General features: G+C 42.1%; 1 protein-coding gene across 6 annotated transcripts in view; it reads left to right on the top strand.

Moving 5' to 3' along the window:
* CDK5RAP2 (CDK5 regulatory subunit associated protein 2) overlaps positions 1-16,875 on the top strand; it is a 135,805-nt gene extending 118,930 nt beyond the window's left edge. For all 6 annotated transcript variants that reach the window (XM_083597132.1, XM_083597129.1, XM_083597131.1 and 3 more), the window contains 6 exons: positions 3,771-3,851; positions 5,078-5,319; positions 6,176-6,322; positions 8,662-8,800; positions 13,081-13,127; positions 16,778-16,875. In XM_083597132.1, the coding sequence (XP_083453258.1) occupies positions 3,771-3,851; positions 5,078-5,319; positions 6,176-6,322; positions 8,662-8,800; positions 13,081-13,127; positions 16,778-16,837 (716 nt within the window). In that variant the 3' untranslated portion in view covers positions 16,838-16,875. The remainder of the gene's footprint in view (positions 1-3,770; positions 3,852-5,077; positions 5,320-6,175; positions 6,323-8,661; positions 8,801-13,080; positions 13,128-16,777) is intronic.
* The last annotated feature ends 404 nt before the right edge of the window (positions 16,876-17,279 follow it).

The following is a 17,279-nucleotide window of genomic DNA, read 5'->3' as shown; positions in this document are numbered from 1 at the left end:
ACCTCTTCGTCTTTCATATACCATTCTAACAGCAGTTTATACATTTTAGACAAATTTTTGAATTCATTACTCAATATCTCACTTTGAAACTTTGACTCTTTTTCTGAAAAATCTCTCTCCTTTATCTCCATTTTAAACATTTCATTAATCTGATAATAATGCAACCAGTCGTTTACATGTTCTTTAACTTCTTCATATGGCTTTAACTTCCATTTTCCTCCTTCTTTAATAATCATATCCCCATAAGTTATCCACCACCCTCTCATATTGATTTTCTTCACACTCATCTTTTTTTTAATAAAATATTTATTGAGATTTTACAAAAAACAAAGGTTTACAGAATAAGAAGAAAACATATAAAAAGAAAGAAATAAAAAAACATACAAAAATACATAAAATTGAAAAAATAAAAAATAAAAATAAAAATACAAAATGCAAAAAACGAACAAGTAAGAAAAAATTAAAAACAAATCCATTTTTTTGTATCTTTAAACTCATTAGCTTGTTTCCTTGACCTCCTCACACCTCCCCTTTTTGTGTTCCCATTTACATAATTAAATCAACAAATCCTTACCCTCTTTCATTTATCTTAACTCTATATCTTAACATATTATAACTCTATATTTTCATCCATTATCAATCCATTTTTGCATATTCTTATTAACTTTGTTGCTAATGCCACTTATTTTCAATCCAACATCATTTTAACATTCATTAATTTTACAGTGTTTCTGCAGATAGTCTTTAAATTTCTTCCAATCTTCTTCCACCAACTCTTCTCCCAGGTCTCGGATTCTGCCAGCCATTTCCGCCAATTCCATATAGTCCATCACCTTCATCTGCCACTCTTCTAGGGTGGGTAAATCTTGTGTCTTCCAATACTTTGCAATAAGTATTCTTGCTGCTGTTGCATACATGAAGAAAGTTCTATCCTTCTTTGGCACCAATTGGCCGACTATGCCCAAGAGAAAGGCCTCTGGTTTCTTCAGAAAGGTATATTTAAATACCTTTTTCATTTCATTATAGATCATCTCCCAGAAAGCCTTAATCTTTGGGCACGTCCACCAAAGGTGAAAGAATGTACCTTCATTTTCTTTACATTTCCAACATTTGTTATCGGGCAAATGATATATTTTTGCAAGCTTTACTGGTGTCATGTACCACCTGTATATCATTTTCATAATATTCTCTCTTAAGGCATTACATGCCGTAAATTTCATACCGGTGGTCCACAACTGTTCCCAGATTTTCACACTCATCACTTCTAAAGGAGATAACCAATGTGGTATTTTTGGTTCTAATAGGTTTTTATACCTATCCCAAACTTCCAAAAGAGATCTTCGAATGATGTGGTTTTCAAAACCTTTATGTACTTTTTTCTTATCATACCATAAATAGGCGTGCCAACCGAATCTATTATCAAAACCTTCCAAATCCAACAGTTCCTTATTCTCTAATTTCATCCACTCCTTCAACCAACAGAGGCAAGATGCTTTATAATATACTGTATTTTTTGCTCTATAAGACTCACTTTTTCCCTCCTGAAAAGTAAGGGGAAATGTGTGTGCGTCTTATGGAGCGAATGCAGCTATCCCAGAAGCCAGAACAGCAAGAGGGATTGCTGCTTTCACTGCGCAGCGATTCCTCTTGCTGTTCTGGCTTCTGAGATTCAGAATATTTTTTTTCTTGTTTTCCTCCTCCCAAAACTAGGTGCGTCTTGTGGTCTGGTGCATCTTATAGAGCGAAAAATACGGTAATTTCAGGTCCGGCAGGGCGAAGCCTCCTCTTTCTTTCGTTTCAGTTAACAGTTTAAATTGTATTCTTGGCTTCTTACCCTGCCGTATATACCTTGAAATTATTTTTTGCCACTCCTTAAATATCATTGCCCTTTTGATTACCGGAATTGTCTGAAATAAAAATAACATTTTCGGCAAAACACTCATCTTTATCGTCGAAATCTTTCGCCTTTTACCAGCTGCCCCTTTTAAACCTGATCCAAAATGGAGATGGTACCCTGCTGCTACCCAGTAATCTTTGCCAATACCTACCCCACCCAAAGAATGTGTCCTGGTGTTAGTTCCAGCTAAAGAGAGGCCTTCCAGGGCAGTGTGTGTGTGTGTGTGTGTGTGTGTGTGAGAGAGAGAGAGAGAGAGAGAGAGAGAGAGAGAGATCCCCACTGCCTGTAACCACCTCTCCTCTGCCTTTTACCACCACCAACCCAATTTTTGTGCATTATCAAAAGCGTGATTGAAGAGCTCAGGATTCTGGGGGCGCGTGCCAAGAATGCTGCTAGAGCCCAAATGGTTTTGTGGGGTGCGGGATTTTGCAAGGGCCTCACCAATCTTTGTAGGGGTGTGGTTGGACATCACTAGTCTAAACCTGGCAATTCGGCCTTTTTTGAACTCTTTGCCTCAGGAACCTCCAGCTGTTGGAGGCAGCATGCCTCTGAATGCCAGTTGCTTTGAATACCAGTGCTGGGGAGAGTGCCTGTGGGCTTCCGATGGGCATCTGGTTCACCACTGTGAGAGCAGGATGCTGAACTCAATGGGTCTGTGGCCTGATCTAGGAATGCTCTACTTATATTCTTACGTAACCATTCATATGTTTTGCTTTGGAGGTGGGGGACCAGTTTGCCAGCTATAACTGTTACCGTAGAACTGTTGAATTCAGTTTTCAAACAGTTTTGCTTACCTGAATGGCTTGTTACTTGCACAAGCATTTGCTTCAGGAGGCCATGCATTACTCAGGAACAATCAATATGTGCTTTGGATGGTCTGTGAATAAATCAGCAGAATAAATTTTATGCCCTAGAGGAATATTTTCCCACTATTTGCATTGAGATTCAGTGAAGTACTCTAGCAGTTTGAAACTTAAGGGGAGACAGAAGTAGCCACCATGGAAATCTGAATATTAAAAGGAACATCCAGAGCATTGTAATGCCATAGAACATAATGAATGCCCTGTAGCTCAGAACACTACAGAACAAATATTGCAGCTCCATTGACTGGCTTAGTCTTGTACTTTTGACCTTGCTGAGTAGAGCTCAGACAAATGTAGACAAATCACACTGTGCTGATATATGCAGAAGTGGGCTTGTGTGTTTCAGAGGCGTGAAGTTACAAGTTTACAGCAAATTTAAATTTTATGGTGCAAGTTGGGTTACCTTTGTAGGAAATAAATTTGAGGTGCCCAGCTTTGATTTTTAGTGTGTCTGTGTGAATCTTAGGGGTCGTACCCTGTGTTAGCACTACTCAGAATCAGGGTGGATTTAATTTAAATCAAATCGTCAGTAAGACTTGATTTAACTCATTTTTTTACAGAAAGACATTCTTGCTGGTATAATCTTAATATTTACAAGCAGATGAAGGTTTCGTTTTGGAATAATAAATTTTCAGAGTAGTTTTTACAGTTATATCAAAAACTACTGATTTGGTTATACTATTAGAAATACATAGATAATTATGAAATTATTGTGAGGTTTGAGTTAACTGTTTATATTTGGACAACTTTTCTTCTGTACTTCTTTATTGGAAGGAGAAAAATAATAATTTCCTTGATAACAATTTAAACAATTTATTTAACTAAAACAATAACATTATAGCATATGTATCCATGTTTGTTAACCCATGTGGTTAAACAATTTTTTAAAAAAACACCCTGTGTCAGATAATTAACTTATTTGCTTTTTACAGCACTATTAGGGAAGTGGAGGATGAACACTGTTCTGGCTCCTAACTTCTTAATGACCCTCTGCTCCTCTTGATTCCCAGATCTTAAATTCTCTGCTATGGACAGCAATGTCATTGAATTGCAACGGAAGTACGGAACCTGCATAGCGCCACGGAATGCAGGTACTGTAAGACTCTGAAAGTATCTTTAATATACCTTCCAGAGTGAAGACTGTCTCTCTCTGGGATTTCATGATAATACAAACAGAACTTAAGAAGAGCCCTGTGGGGTCAGAGTTCAGCATTCTGTTTCCCACAGCAGCCAATCATTTGTCTCCAAGAAGCCCATAATTAGGGCATAAAGGAAATCATTCTTTCCCAATGTTGCTGTCTGCTAAATCTGAAAGCTCCATGTTGGTCATCATAACTAGGAGCTATCAACATTCTTAACCTCCATTAACATGTCTAAAAAGGTAAAGGGACCCCTGACCATTAGGTCCAGTCGTGGCCGACTCTGGGGTTGTGGCGCTCATCTCGCTTTATTGGCCGAGGGAGCCGGCGTACAGCTTCCGGGTCATGTGGCCAGCATGACCAAGCCGCTTCTGGCGAACCAGAGCAGCGCACGGAAACACTGTTTACCTTCCCGCCGGAGCAGTACCTATTTATCTACCTGCACTTTGACATGCTTTCAAACTGCTAGGTTGGCAGGAGCTGGGACCGAACAATGGGAGCTCACCCCGTTGTGGGGATTCGAATCGCCGACCTTCTGATCAGCAAGCCCTAGGCTCTGTGGTTTAACCCACAGTGCCACCCTCGTCCCTTTAACATGTCTAATTATGTTTTTATAGCTTCTCCCCACTCAAATAGAATTTGGAGTGTTTTGATGTGAAAATATTAAATAATATGGCATTCAGTGCATTGTTACTGTATTATTTCTATGCCCAGGGACTGAATTCTCTTCTGGGCAACATTCCAGGTTGGGAGTGTGTGTGCACATGCCAGTGAGGGGCAGGGCCAGAGGCAAAAGTGGATGGAGCAATTAATGTAAATTTTACCGTAGTACAATACACTGGCTTCTACACACACTCAAACTATCCCTCCCTGTCCCCCACTCAGGCAAGCAGGCGTCATTATCAGAGTTCAACAACATACTCCAGCCAGTTAAAAAGGATGCCAAGCAGGACTGGTGAGGGGTGTGGTGTGGAGAGTGTTTTGAGAGCCAGATGGAGATGCCTGGAGGGCTGCTTTTGGCCCCTGGGCCTGAGGTTCCCCACTTCTGAATTAAAGTGATGTGTAGAAAGAGGGAAAGCAAAGTCAATAAAGAGTGCAAGAAGGGGCTGAGTTTCATGTGCAGATGTTGCTTAGATATGCTGAGTGTGATCTGGTCGCTCTGCTCCTGTGCTCCTCAGATACAGAGCTGGCTGTGGATAATTCAGACAGTTCCTCCCGATGCAACTCACCGGCAAACCATTCCAGTGACCCTTGCCTCGTTCCCAGCCATTGTGTGTGGGCAGACAAAAATGGCCGGCACATCCTTGGCTTGATCGAAGATTATAACTCTTTACGGAAGCAAATCTTGGAAGGGCGAAAAAGGTTGTCTGAGCTGGAACTTCCTCTGAAAGAAGCAGGACTTCAAGAACTGGGAGTGACGGTAAACACCATGACTGAGACCATGATTGTCAGAACTGGGTGCATGATCATTAAGGACACATCTACACCATACATGTAAAGAGCATTGCTTCCTTCAATGAATCTGGGAACTGTAGTTTATTAAGGGTGTTAGGAGTTGTAGCTCTGCAGGGGAGGGTAAGTTACAGTTCCCAGGATTCTTTGGGGGGTGCCATGTACATTTAATGTATGGTGTGGATGTGGTATATGTTTGCAGTTTCATGATATATGGGTCTTGCAAGGAACCGGAAGCTTCTGGTTACTCTTAAGAGCAAGTTCCCTGCCCCTTCAACTGGTCCCACTCAGTGTTTTCTCCCTTTGCTTCCTTTCCATTCTTCATTTTGGCAGCTCCTTCATTTTGTTCCCTCATCAGTCTTGCAAAAGAAAAACATTTCTGCATTGGCCCCTGATAGTTAGCTTACCATTAAGTAGAACAGTTTAAAGGGTCTGCTAACGGAGAAACATCTATATTGCCTAAATTAATGTCAGGAGTCATTTGACTTTCAAATAGCTTGCCATGAAATGCAAATAGGGAAAGGAAAAAGTATTTTCCAAGTGGCACAGCAAACGTAGTAAATGTAGCCTGTTATTAATGACTGTTATTGATTATGCTAAGTCCCCGTTCCCTCCATCCTCACCTTCTTTTTTTGAAGAATACATAATTCAGCTGCCTTTTTCACCTAATAAATTAGTTTGCCTGGCACACAATATACTTGTTCATCAGCCTGAATCTGGAATTCATAGTAAATTGGATTTATTCCATTAATTAAAGCTTACGTTTTCATAATCTTTTAAGGATAAAATGTAGCGCTCTTTCTTCTTCTAATTCTGAAATGTAGGTTCCACAGCTGGCATTCCTGAGCAGGCTTTCTACAACCATTTGTGCAATCCAGCATAACCTAGAAGAAGCTGCTCGTTTGTTGAAGCTCCTTTGGAGAGTCTCCCTCCCAATGAAAGTTGTCCACAATGTCGATTATGCGTTTCAGGTCTGTGTGCTGGTGTTTCGATCTTAAAGTTGGGAGTGCACCAAACGGGGGTGCTTTCTGCTGGCCACTGTCAGGAAGGGAGTTTCCCAAAGAACCTTTAGTCCCAAAGTGCTGTTTTTGAGTGCCAGCAAAGAAAGCCACAATGGTTTGGAAAAATCACATACAAGCAAGAGAAAGAGTAGAAGTGTGCATAATGTGTAGGTAACCTGTAGCCCTCCTGATGTTGTTGGGCTCCAACACACATCAGCCCCAAACAGCATAGCCAATGGTGTGGGATGCTGGGAGTAGGAGTCCAGCAATGTCCAGAAGGCCACAAGTGCCATCACAAGCTTCTTCGTGGGGTGGGGGCGGGGGGATAAAAATTGGCTCAGCCTGTTGCCACCTGGCTAAAAAAATTCTGCTCTGGTGCTTTTAGCAGGATAAAAATAGGAACCTGCTGGCAACACCCGTGTCAAGCTTTGATGGTTTACCCTTGGAGACCCTCCCCTCATAGGCAGTGTTCGAAACTCCCACTGTTCTAGGCGCAGTTCATTAGCAGAAGCAGTTTCTGAGCTCTGGGCACAGTGCGCCTAAGATTTCAGATTAAAATTGCAGAGTGGAAGGAAAGGAGGACCTTTTTTCTACCTCCCTGCTTCCAGCTACTCACTGAAGAAGAGACCCTTTTAAGAATATTGGGGGGTGGGCAGGGGAAGGACTAGATCATGTGAAAAAATGAACATAATATTTTAGCTACAGTTCATTCATTTTCAGCTTTGTATTCTTGTTATAAAAAACCACATGCCTAGACATTCCACTGTTGCACCCAGAACCTAGGTTTAAGGTGCCATTTAGCTCCTAGCTTTCATATCTCTGTTTCTGACACTGCTCCTAGGCTGTGCTCAAGCATTAGATGTCCTGTGGTTCTTCAGAGGTTGCTGGACTCCAAACTCTGTCCATCCCAGACAGCATGGTCAATAGTGAGGGATGCTGCAGTTGGAGCCTAGCAATGCCTGGCGTGTCACCGGTTCCTCATCATCAGTATGGAGAATTTGGATAAAATAATGTTTGTGCCCTCTCTCAGTACACTAGAACATGGGGGCGGAGTCATAGAATAAGTTTTTTCCTAAGAAATTTGTGAATGTTTCAACTCCTGAAGGAGTAGTTTTTAACTCTGAAATGTGTAGAGAAACAGCAATGAACATCATTTTCCAATAAGCCCCAGAGCTTGTCTCCTCTGCCCAAGTCCTTCATACAGCACAGGATTAAGTTTTGGGGTTTGCTTTTGCCATTGTTGTTGGGCATGATAACTAAAATGGCACCTCCAAGTTTCACTGCAGCAGTTTTGGAAGAGGGCTGTTCATGCTCTGTTTTCGGCTGCCAGAAGCATCTGGCTGACCACAATTGCAAACGGGATGCTGGTCTAGACAGACCATTGGTTTGATCCAGCGGACCTCTTCTTACATAGAGAGCAGAATGTTCAGTAGAGTGAACAATAGAGAAGAGAAGAGAAGGGCTTTTCAGATTTTTTTTGCAAGGATGACCATTCTGTAACAGCAGGCACCTTCTTGTCCTGTGAGCTAATGGCAGGAGGTTAGATCAGGGATTGAGAACCTTTGGCTCTGCAGATATTGCTGGACTACAACTCCCATCATTCCTGGTCATTGGCCATTTTGACAAGAAATTGTAGCTCAGCCACATGATGGTCATGGGTTAGCCTCCCCTTCTCTAAGCACTGGACAGCCAGTTGCCCTATGCTTGAGTTCCCTCTAAACCCTGAGAACACCTAATGATGTTGGAAAGTGTTGTAACATCTCTGCTTTGCCAGCGCAATATTGCATTTGGGCTGCAAAAGTTTGGCTAGATTTGTTTTGCTGATCTTAGTTTATTCAGACCTAAACCTTTCTCAATGGCAGGATCTACCACACTATCCAGAGCTCTGTAGGGCTGCCACATACTTGTATCATTCTTGCATGTGACCATTTTTCACTCAGTATTACAGCAGAACCTTGGTTGTCGAACGTAATCCATTCTGGAAGACAGTTCAACTTCTGAAATGTTCAACAACCGAGGCACAATTGCCTGTCAGCAAAATCCATTGAAAAAAGTGGAGAAATGCGCCTTGGAAGCCATTTGACTTCTGAGGCACTTTCTAAAATGGAACCATTCACTTCCAAGTTGTTGGTGTTTGAAAGCTGAAACGTTCGACTTCTGAAGTGTTCGACAACCAAGGTTCCACAGTAAAGGGAAACGGGGCACCCCCAGAACATATAGTACTCTGGGTATGTACATATAAGTGCATGTACCATGTGGTGGGTCAGAAAGCTTATTCACTTCAGCGTTTTCTTTGCCTTACATTGCAGGATGAACACATGAAAGCAGAAATAAAGAAGCTCCATCGGAAACTGGCCGAGCAGGAAAAGAGGCTGCATTGCACAGTCAAATGCTTACATGCTACCAACCAGCTGAAAGAAAACATGGAGAGAGTCATCATTGATCAGTGTGAGTGAGCTTCCTCTCTTTGCTTCCTTTTCTACTTCTAAGTCATTGTTAGGCCATTGAACTAAATGTAGGAAGAAATCTGGTGCTGCCTGTGGAAACAGGCTGGAGGTTTATGCATCAAATCCTTCAGTGAACCCCAAGCCTGCAGTCTTCCACCAAGGGGTCCTCTCCCTGTGACCCAACTTCAGCAGGTGGGTAGGGCTGCCTATCTGTCAATCTCCTGACACTGTGACATCAGGGGACTACTTCAAAAGTAACACACATTGGGTACACTAGGAAGTTCCAGATGGGGTTAATGTTTCACTTAGCATCATTGTCAAGGAACAGTATCTTTGATCCAGCTGAGATTGTAGACCCAGACATGATCATTAATAGATGGTCTGGATCCACCCTTGGTCAGTTAGCTACCAATCTCAAACTTATTGATTCACTTGGTATTGTAGGGCTGAATACATGTCTATAGAACCCATAGAAATTGATAGTTTTGTGGGTGTGTTCAGGAAGACTGTATTGTGCATGAGCAGAGAATACTTTCACATCCTTTTTAAAAAAGTAAATGCATATTTTCCTGCTTTATTAGAAAGATGCATTCACCTTCTTCTGCAGCATATTGATGAAGGAACAAACCGGCTCAGTGAACTGGTCCAGCTAGCAATTACCTGCTAAGGAGTAATTAATCTAGTACTGAAAATGCCATATTAGCTCCCCCCCCCCTTGAAAGGTGCATGAAATGGACCTGTATAAATGTCAAAAGTTAACCATGCCACTGAAATGAAACATGCCTCCGCTTTTGATTTCAATTATTAGTTTTGAAACCATCACAAATATACATTTTTTAAAGGTTAACACACATCCTTTCCCACCGGTACATGATTTATAGATTATTTTTAAAAAGAGCTTCTCTGTTATGAAATCCACCCCCCTCCAAATGTTGCTTGTTAGCTCTGTTTCCACCTCTGTGTTGGATGGTGGATATAGTAAAATAATTCTCTTTGTGCAGATACAATGCTTACATTTTATAAAAGTACCAAATAATTCTATCCTGCGTTAACATATCTAAAAGTATATGCTGGCACCCAGATTCCAGCAGTTAGTGTTAATTATCATAGCTTTAATTGTAAGCCCCTTGGTGCAGGGGCTTATTCTCTTCGTCGTTAAATCAGTACAACAGATGGTCCCATACAAAAAACAAATGTATAATCCTTTATGCAGAACTTCTCGAGATACGAGGTTCTTTACAAGCTTTCTGCCCAACTGACTGAGTACATTTCAACCTTGTCAAGGTTCCAACTTCCCATGGAAAGGCCCCTGGAGACAGAAAAGCCTTGGTTCACATTGAAAGGGGATCCTTTCCAGATGGGGTCCTTGAACAACCCACCCTTTACTTCCTTGATTCGTTTACCAAAATGTGGGGTGTGGAGTGAGAGGCAAAAAGGGGGGCACAAACTGGTCCTTCTCAGCCAAGGTGATCATGACTAAGCTCCATGTTCCAATGATGGATCAACCAGTGACAACTTTTTCTTCATATTAGGTTCTCCCTTTGGAGAGGGGGAGAGGACATAAGAGACGGAGCGTAAAGGAGCACAAGTCTTGCATTTTGGGCATTCAGTTTAGGCTAGTTTGTATCATGACAGACAAATGGGTGCTGGACATGGTCACACAGGTTGCTTCATGGGATGAGCGAAGCTTCCAAGGGAGAAATTGATCCCCACTCCCTGATGATCATCAACAGCCAAAAAACACCTGGTCTTTGGGAAAGCAATTCACAATCTATTTGACATCAGAGAAAAAGAACAAGTCCCAGTCTTCCAGAGGTACTCAGGATTCTGTTCCAATTGTCCAGTCTCTGGACAAGAGCAATTGTATGGCATCAATCAACCTTGCAGAGACTTGCCTGCATATTTTTATTATTATTATTATTATTATTATTATTATTATTGGCCACTGTATAGTTGCAGGTCTCAGGGCAGTTCACGACATAAAATCACAAAATAAAAACAAAATACATAATAAAAATTAAAACAAGAACATTCCAGGGCCACTGAATTTTTTTGTGTTTCTGCTGTGTAGGCCACCATTGTGAATATAGGGGTCTCCCTTTTGGGTCGGAAGCCATTTCCAGGGTCTTCCCATGCTTAGACAACAACCAAGTCCTGTCTCCAAGCAGAGAACAGTGCATAATGGACATAAACATCATTGGGCTTCCTTCAGCAACACAGACTTGTAAATTGAGAGAAGTGACACTGGAGCCTATCCAGCATCTCAGAGTGTGACTGGATACCCAGGCATGTAGGATGTGCCTTTCTGAAGAACGCAGAGCGAAGCTCACACTGCTCAGAGACTAAATTCTGGGACAGAAGGAGGTGGACCTGATGGAGTTGGCAAAGCTCCAAGGCGTGATAGTGCCATGTCATGATCTGGTTTACTGGCCTTGACTCCACACAAGACCTCTTCAGAGAATGCTTCATTCACTTCAGGATCAGATTGATTCCAAGCATTTACTTGCTCCCGCAACTGTGCAGGGCTTTCCAATGGTGGACACACAACACAGACTCCTGGACAGGATGAGCATCAAGGATCACTCCAGGATAGTCATCACAATGGATGAGAGCCTTTATGGCTAGGGAGCTTACCTGGGGTTCTTGATGACTCAGAGTGTGTGGATCCCACAGGAGAATTGATGGAGCATCATACTCCCTACTCCTGGCACACAGGAAAAGAGCACCTGCTGAGACAGCCAGCTATCCTAGCATTATTCTTGCATCTTTCTTTCTTGGGGGTGTCTTTCTCAGATACTTCAAAGTGGATGACCTCCTCTCCACTTTGTGTGATCCCTTCCATTCATTTCAAATTTGCAGAACAATCCTATGTGCTGATAGGATTGTTTCCACAAGACACAAGATTGTTTTCTTACTTAGGCCCCCGCAGAGCTCTTTCCTGAGGGCTCAGGGTGGTGCATCAAACTGGAATGAATTAGTAACTTGGGGAATGTGGATCCTGATCTCAACAAATACTGGAAGAAATTTGATTTATAGTGTGCCTATGAATCACCGGTAGCTTCTTGTTCAGAGTGGCAAAGAACCAAAATGGTGAGAACTTGCTTCTGTTTGATTCACCAGGGCTCTTCTTAGGATCAAAGGCTGATCCAGTCCAGCATCCTGTCTCTCACAAGAACCAAATTGTTGGTTTGTTATATTTATTGCTGGCTCGTCACCAGATTGTCCTAGGGACAGTTGCAACATATAAAAACACAATTAAAATTTAAACAATAAAAACAGTAAAAACAATCCCACTCATAACCCCAAAAGATAATGTATGCAACACATCACAAAATGGAGACTGGAAGAGGATACAAATGATACAAAGGTGCAAGCTATCACACAAAGTGATATTTACACCATAATCAGGTACTGATGATACCACACATGCATTCTTTTTCTTCTTACATACCTCCCCACTCAACATTTATCTATCTCCTGGTTCTCACCCAGGACTCCCATCTACCCACCCTGGCTCTCACACAAGCTCACAAGTTCTTTACCCCATCCCATCTCTCATCATTAAGAGGCTTACCTAAGCCTGCTGACCTCACCCTATCTCTCACTCTAGAGTGCAAACCTCACTATGACAGGGAATCAAAGGGGTGATACTGCCTTCCCCTGTGACTCCTTTCAAAGTGATGAATCACTTTGATGGAAATGCTACTGGTGACATCCTACTGCCCATGGCAGGGCTTGCTTTTATTAACAGGCATCAAGGTCTTAGGTTTCTCATAGTTGTATCCCAATATGTTCATGAGGAATGCTCTCCCACTGGTGTTCCCAATTGACTGCTATTCAGATCTGGGACCTTATGGGACTATTGAGCTACACCTCTCCCCTTTGGGGCAAGGCATTAATGAAATAAAACTGCAGCAGACTATGCACACTTTAATGCCAGAATTTAATTTTAGAAATTCTATTATTTAAACTGGAATTCTCAAGGTGTGCAGTGTAGGGCAGAACAAATCCAATGAATGATATAGGAACTAAAAGAGGGAAAACTCATCCCTCAAGCAGGCAGTCTTGGAGTCTTTTGCAGCAGCAAGTCCTGTTGAACTCAGTGGACTTAATTTCCAAGCAGCACATGCAGGATGGACATCATAGGAGAAGAACATAATCGTGTCTGTTGGTTAAAAGCGTCATACGTAGTCTGTGGCTTTCTTAAAAAGAGCTTTCATATACCCCTCTTTGAAAAACAAAACTAGCATTCACACTCACATAGTTGTACTTCTTTTACAGTGGCTTTAACTCATGATGTCTTAAGGAAGGCGCGAGGAAACCTTGAAGTAAGTAAAAAACCCTCTACCGTCATTAATTAGCCCTTGCTGTTACGTTCTCCATTTCTCCCTCCCACTGCCTGTTCATCTTTATGAGCAGCAGAAATTTCCTTGTTAACCTGCTTTGCAAAACTGCTGTTATTTGTTCAGAGTGTGTGTGCAGAGGGTATCACATTCCATATGTTTGGGGAAGATAGCTCAGTTTCTACCTGTTTAATGCAATAAACATTCCTTAATAGTTAATGTTCGGGTTGCACATTCTGATTCAATCTTTACATCAATGGCCAAACTAGCTCTGCCTCTATAATTTTGTATGCCTCCATGGTTCATACTGACTTCTTTTCGGGGGGGCCACTAGGTGGCGCATCGGAAGATGGCTGACAATAACATCTCTCCGACCCACACGAGGTAATTTGGAGGCTATGATGGGGGTAATTAGCCTCCTTAACCCCCCCAGGATTGTGGGGGGGACGGCCCTTGCCTGCAGTGCCCTATACCACCCCCGAATTTGTGGGGGTGGGGGCACTAGGCACAAAGCCCTCCTGTGGGATTCCGGCACTCCTGGACGCCGTCCCTGATTCGCGCCGCTAGTTGCAAGCATCTTCAAAAGAAACAATTTGGACGAGATAAATTGCACATGCTTCAAGGAAAAAGGGGAGTAAAGACTGCTGACAGAAGAGATCTCTGATAACAAGACAAGAATAAAATATGAGAAGATACGTCAAGATACGGTATGACAAATGACTGAGGGGGGAGGGGGGAAAACCTGCCTTCCTTTTTTCTTATGTGATTTAACAAGAAGCCCCTCCCCTAATGAGTCAGAAACTAAGGACTTAAGCTGTGGATTTAAGGCTGTGTGGAGATAAACTTTCGAACCAAAGCAATGTTTCAAGATGAAGCTGGAAAGCTAAGAGTTTTGGAATGACGCAGTTAAAAATGCCGTCGCCATTTTGGGAGGCATTGTTGGAGCTCTTGGGTCTGGGAGGAGAAAGAGAGAAATAGAGTTGTTTACATATCGTGGATCAACTTCTCGGTGGGACTTAAGAGTGACAAATGCCAAATTTATGATGGAAAGAGCGATGCTATCTACGAAGGAGATATATGGAAACCATCTGGACTTAGTGGAGGAACGGGAAATCCACACAGGATTATTATTTTGCTTATCGGCTTAAGGAGACTAACAGAAGAGATCGTAAAGGAAAAATAGAAATTATATGAACAAGATATGATGTGGAAACACCAAGATAAGACTGGATAGAATTATGAATTTTGTTTGGACTGATTGGGACTGATTTGGACATTAACGCAGTAATAAGAAGATGATCTGAATCCCCCTTTGGATCTTGAAGTATGGGTTCCCCCAACAAAATTTAAAAATTTGGCTTTGTAATTTGGAATTTATGTGATGTGATTTAATTTGATGTGATTGGCCAGTTAATAAAAATTATTTTTAAAAAAACAAAACATACTGACTCCTTTTCATTTTCCTTGGGCCACTCACTCAGCAGAAATGTAGACAATGGATTTGAGGTTGTAAACCAGCCTTTGTCTTGCCAAAAACAGAAAAGAGGAAGAAGGCATTGTGGCATCAGTTACTGAGTTGTCTCAACCCCTGCCCCCAATTTGTCAGGCTGCTTACCCCTCCTTCAAATTATTAACATATGAAAGTGACTTATGTGAAGGTTGGAAATACCCTGCTGTAGTGCAAGTTTGGTAGAGGAGCTCACTAGTAACAGGTAACACATTCCTCTTCTTCTTCCTCTTCTTGCCATCACCTGCTCATTTGTCACCCAAGTGAAAGGTGCAGGAGTCTCACTGTCTTACAGTGGCCTTCTTAAGAGTAGGGGGACTGCCAGGTAAATTCCAAGTCTCCTGCATGGCAGCTTCAGCCCCACCACCCCTCCTGATCTGTCCGGCACTTTAAACCAGTAGAGCAGCCCAAATGGTCTAAGCAATGTTGTGAGGGACAACCAGCCCTTGAATCAGTACAGCCCAGCCCAGAAATCCAGTGAAACAGTTTATTTAAGTGGAGTATAGAAAGAGAGGGAAGAAAGAGCAGGTGTTAGTCCTACACAGAGTAGACCCATGGAAATTGATGGATAAGCTAACATAAGTAACTTAATTTCAATGGATCTACTCTGAGCAGCATAGTATAATAATTTTTATTTTAATACAAATCAAATAAAAGCTGCATTATCACAATACCAAATTACAATCCAATTAAAAACAGAGCCAATTATTCAAAAACTGAATTAAACAATTTGAGGTGATTTCCCGTGCACAGAGTTTCAGGATGTGACGTTCTTATTCCTTCCTGCTTTCATAATCTTGATTGATTCATTTATAGCAATTCTGATCTTCATCCTTTATTTAACAGCCACTGAGCTCTTGAGTTTCATTCATAGTTGCAAATTTATTAACTCTTGTTTCTGCAAAAGGAGTTTGTATCCAGTACGTTTCCTGTGTGAGATAATACTCTGGAGTAGCATGTACCCAGCAAGTACACACACAAACAGGAGGAATACCAAGCACTACACCAGAACATTGGCCAATTTAATCCTATACTTGGCCAAACATACTCTTTTGGTAGCCTCTGGAGTTTGTTGCAGGATGAGGGACAAAGGAGTATTGGCAACATTCCACTTTTAAGAGCTCTAGACCCAAGTGGCCTCTGATTGACAGGGGTTTCTGAGCAATCAATTGGAGTGACTACACAGTAGGTGGGAGGGTGCTGTTAATGCTGCCTTGGAAGTTGGGAGATGGGGCTGCCACGTGGTTAATTGCTGCTTAAAATGGTTCAGCTTCCCTACTAGACTGTAAGGTTTTTTTGCAACATGCTCATTGGAAGGGAGACATGATCTCTCCACTTGGACACACTGGAGGACTAGAGAGCTTAGGGCAGGGCAATTAAGACCTTTCATCAGTCTACCTCAGTATGGTCTCCTTTGATGAGCAGAGACTCTGCAGGGTCTTGGGCAGCAGTCTTTTCCATCACTTACTGATCCTCTGTTCATGGCAATACCAGGGATTGAACTTGTGGGGCCTCTCCCCTCAGTAACTACTTTCATTTAACTGTTCCTGAGCCGTGCTAGCTCCTTTGCCTTCCCTTCAGCCAGTACGCACTTCTCTGTCCCACCTCAGTGATAACTTAAATTGTATATTTCGGTATGTTTAACATCTGGCTTGTAAACTTTTGGGAAGGTGTTTTTGTTTTGTTTTTTAATGGTGCATAAATTGCATAAATAAGTAAACCAGGCCTATATGTTTACAATAAGGGTGCAGCTTTCTTTTCCTTGGCATGCCAATTTTCTATATGCTGGGGAAAGCTTCTGGCAGAAGTGGCCAAGCAGTGATGGAATGCTGGAAGCTGCCTTAAAATGGTTCATTCTGCTCAGTATTATCTACATTGTCTTGCAGCAGCTCTCGGGTCTCATGCAGGGGACATTGCCAGCCCTGCCTAGAGATGCCAGGGCTTGAACCTGGGACCTTCTGCATGCCAAACAGATGCTCTACCACCAAACCATGGCTCTTCCCCAAAGCAGGTTTTCCATCTCACTGAGAAGTTGGCCATTGTGTTTCCCAAAGCCATTTACTGCCAATTGCTACTATCACTTGTAGTGGTATTTTCCATTAACTTGAAATGTTTCATTCTTCCCTAGGTTCAGCCAGCTGAAAACAAGACATCAGCCTCCAGCCTCAGCAGGAAAAGGGTTTTGTGAAAGTTCTGCTTCCCCTAATAAAGACCATTTCCCCCCTACTGAGCCTATTCTTTTGACCTTTTCTTTGCTCTCAAGGCCTTAATGCTTAGTTTACTTCAAGCAGGTTATCCTAGCAAGGTTGCCAGGCACCCTTGCTAGAAAAACAAGCCTCAGAAAAACCACTTGCTTTAACATATATAACCAAGTTGGGATTCAAATGTTGATGGTGACCACAGCAAGATGATTAAGGACATGATGATTGAGGACTTCTCTTTTCTTCCTTTCTGGGTCCCTACCCCCCTTCCAACTTCTGGAAAGCTTCTCTTCTGTATGTTATTTGAATGATGGTACGAAATGACAGGGCAAAGGGAAAACTCACTGCCACAGCTTCAAGATGGGAGCAAAAGACCGGGTGGCAGTAATTTAATTGTGCCTTGGTGGTTTGCTTGATGTGTTTGTTTGT

This window comes from Podarcis filfolensis (assembly GCF_964270895.1).
Source record: "Podarcis filfolensis genome assembly, chromosome: Z".
Lineage (NCBI taxonomy): Eukaryota > Metazoa > Chordata > Lepidosauria > Squamata > Lacertidae > Podarcis > Podarcis filfolensis.
Note: the sequence above shows the minus strand (reverse complement) of the source record. Positions and strands in the feature narration are given on the sequence as shown.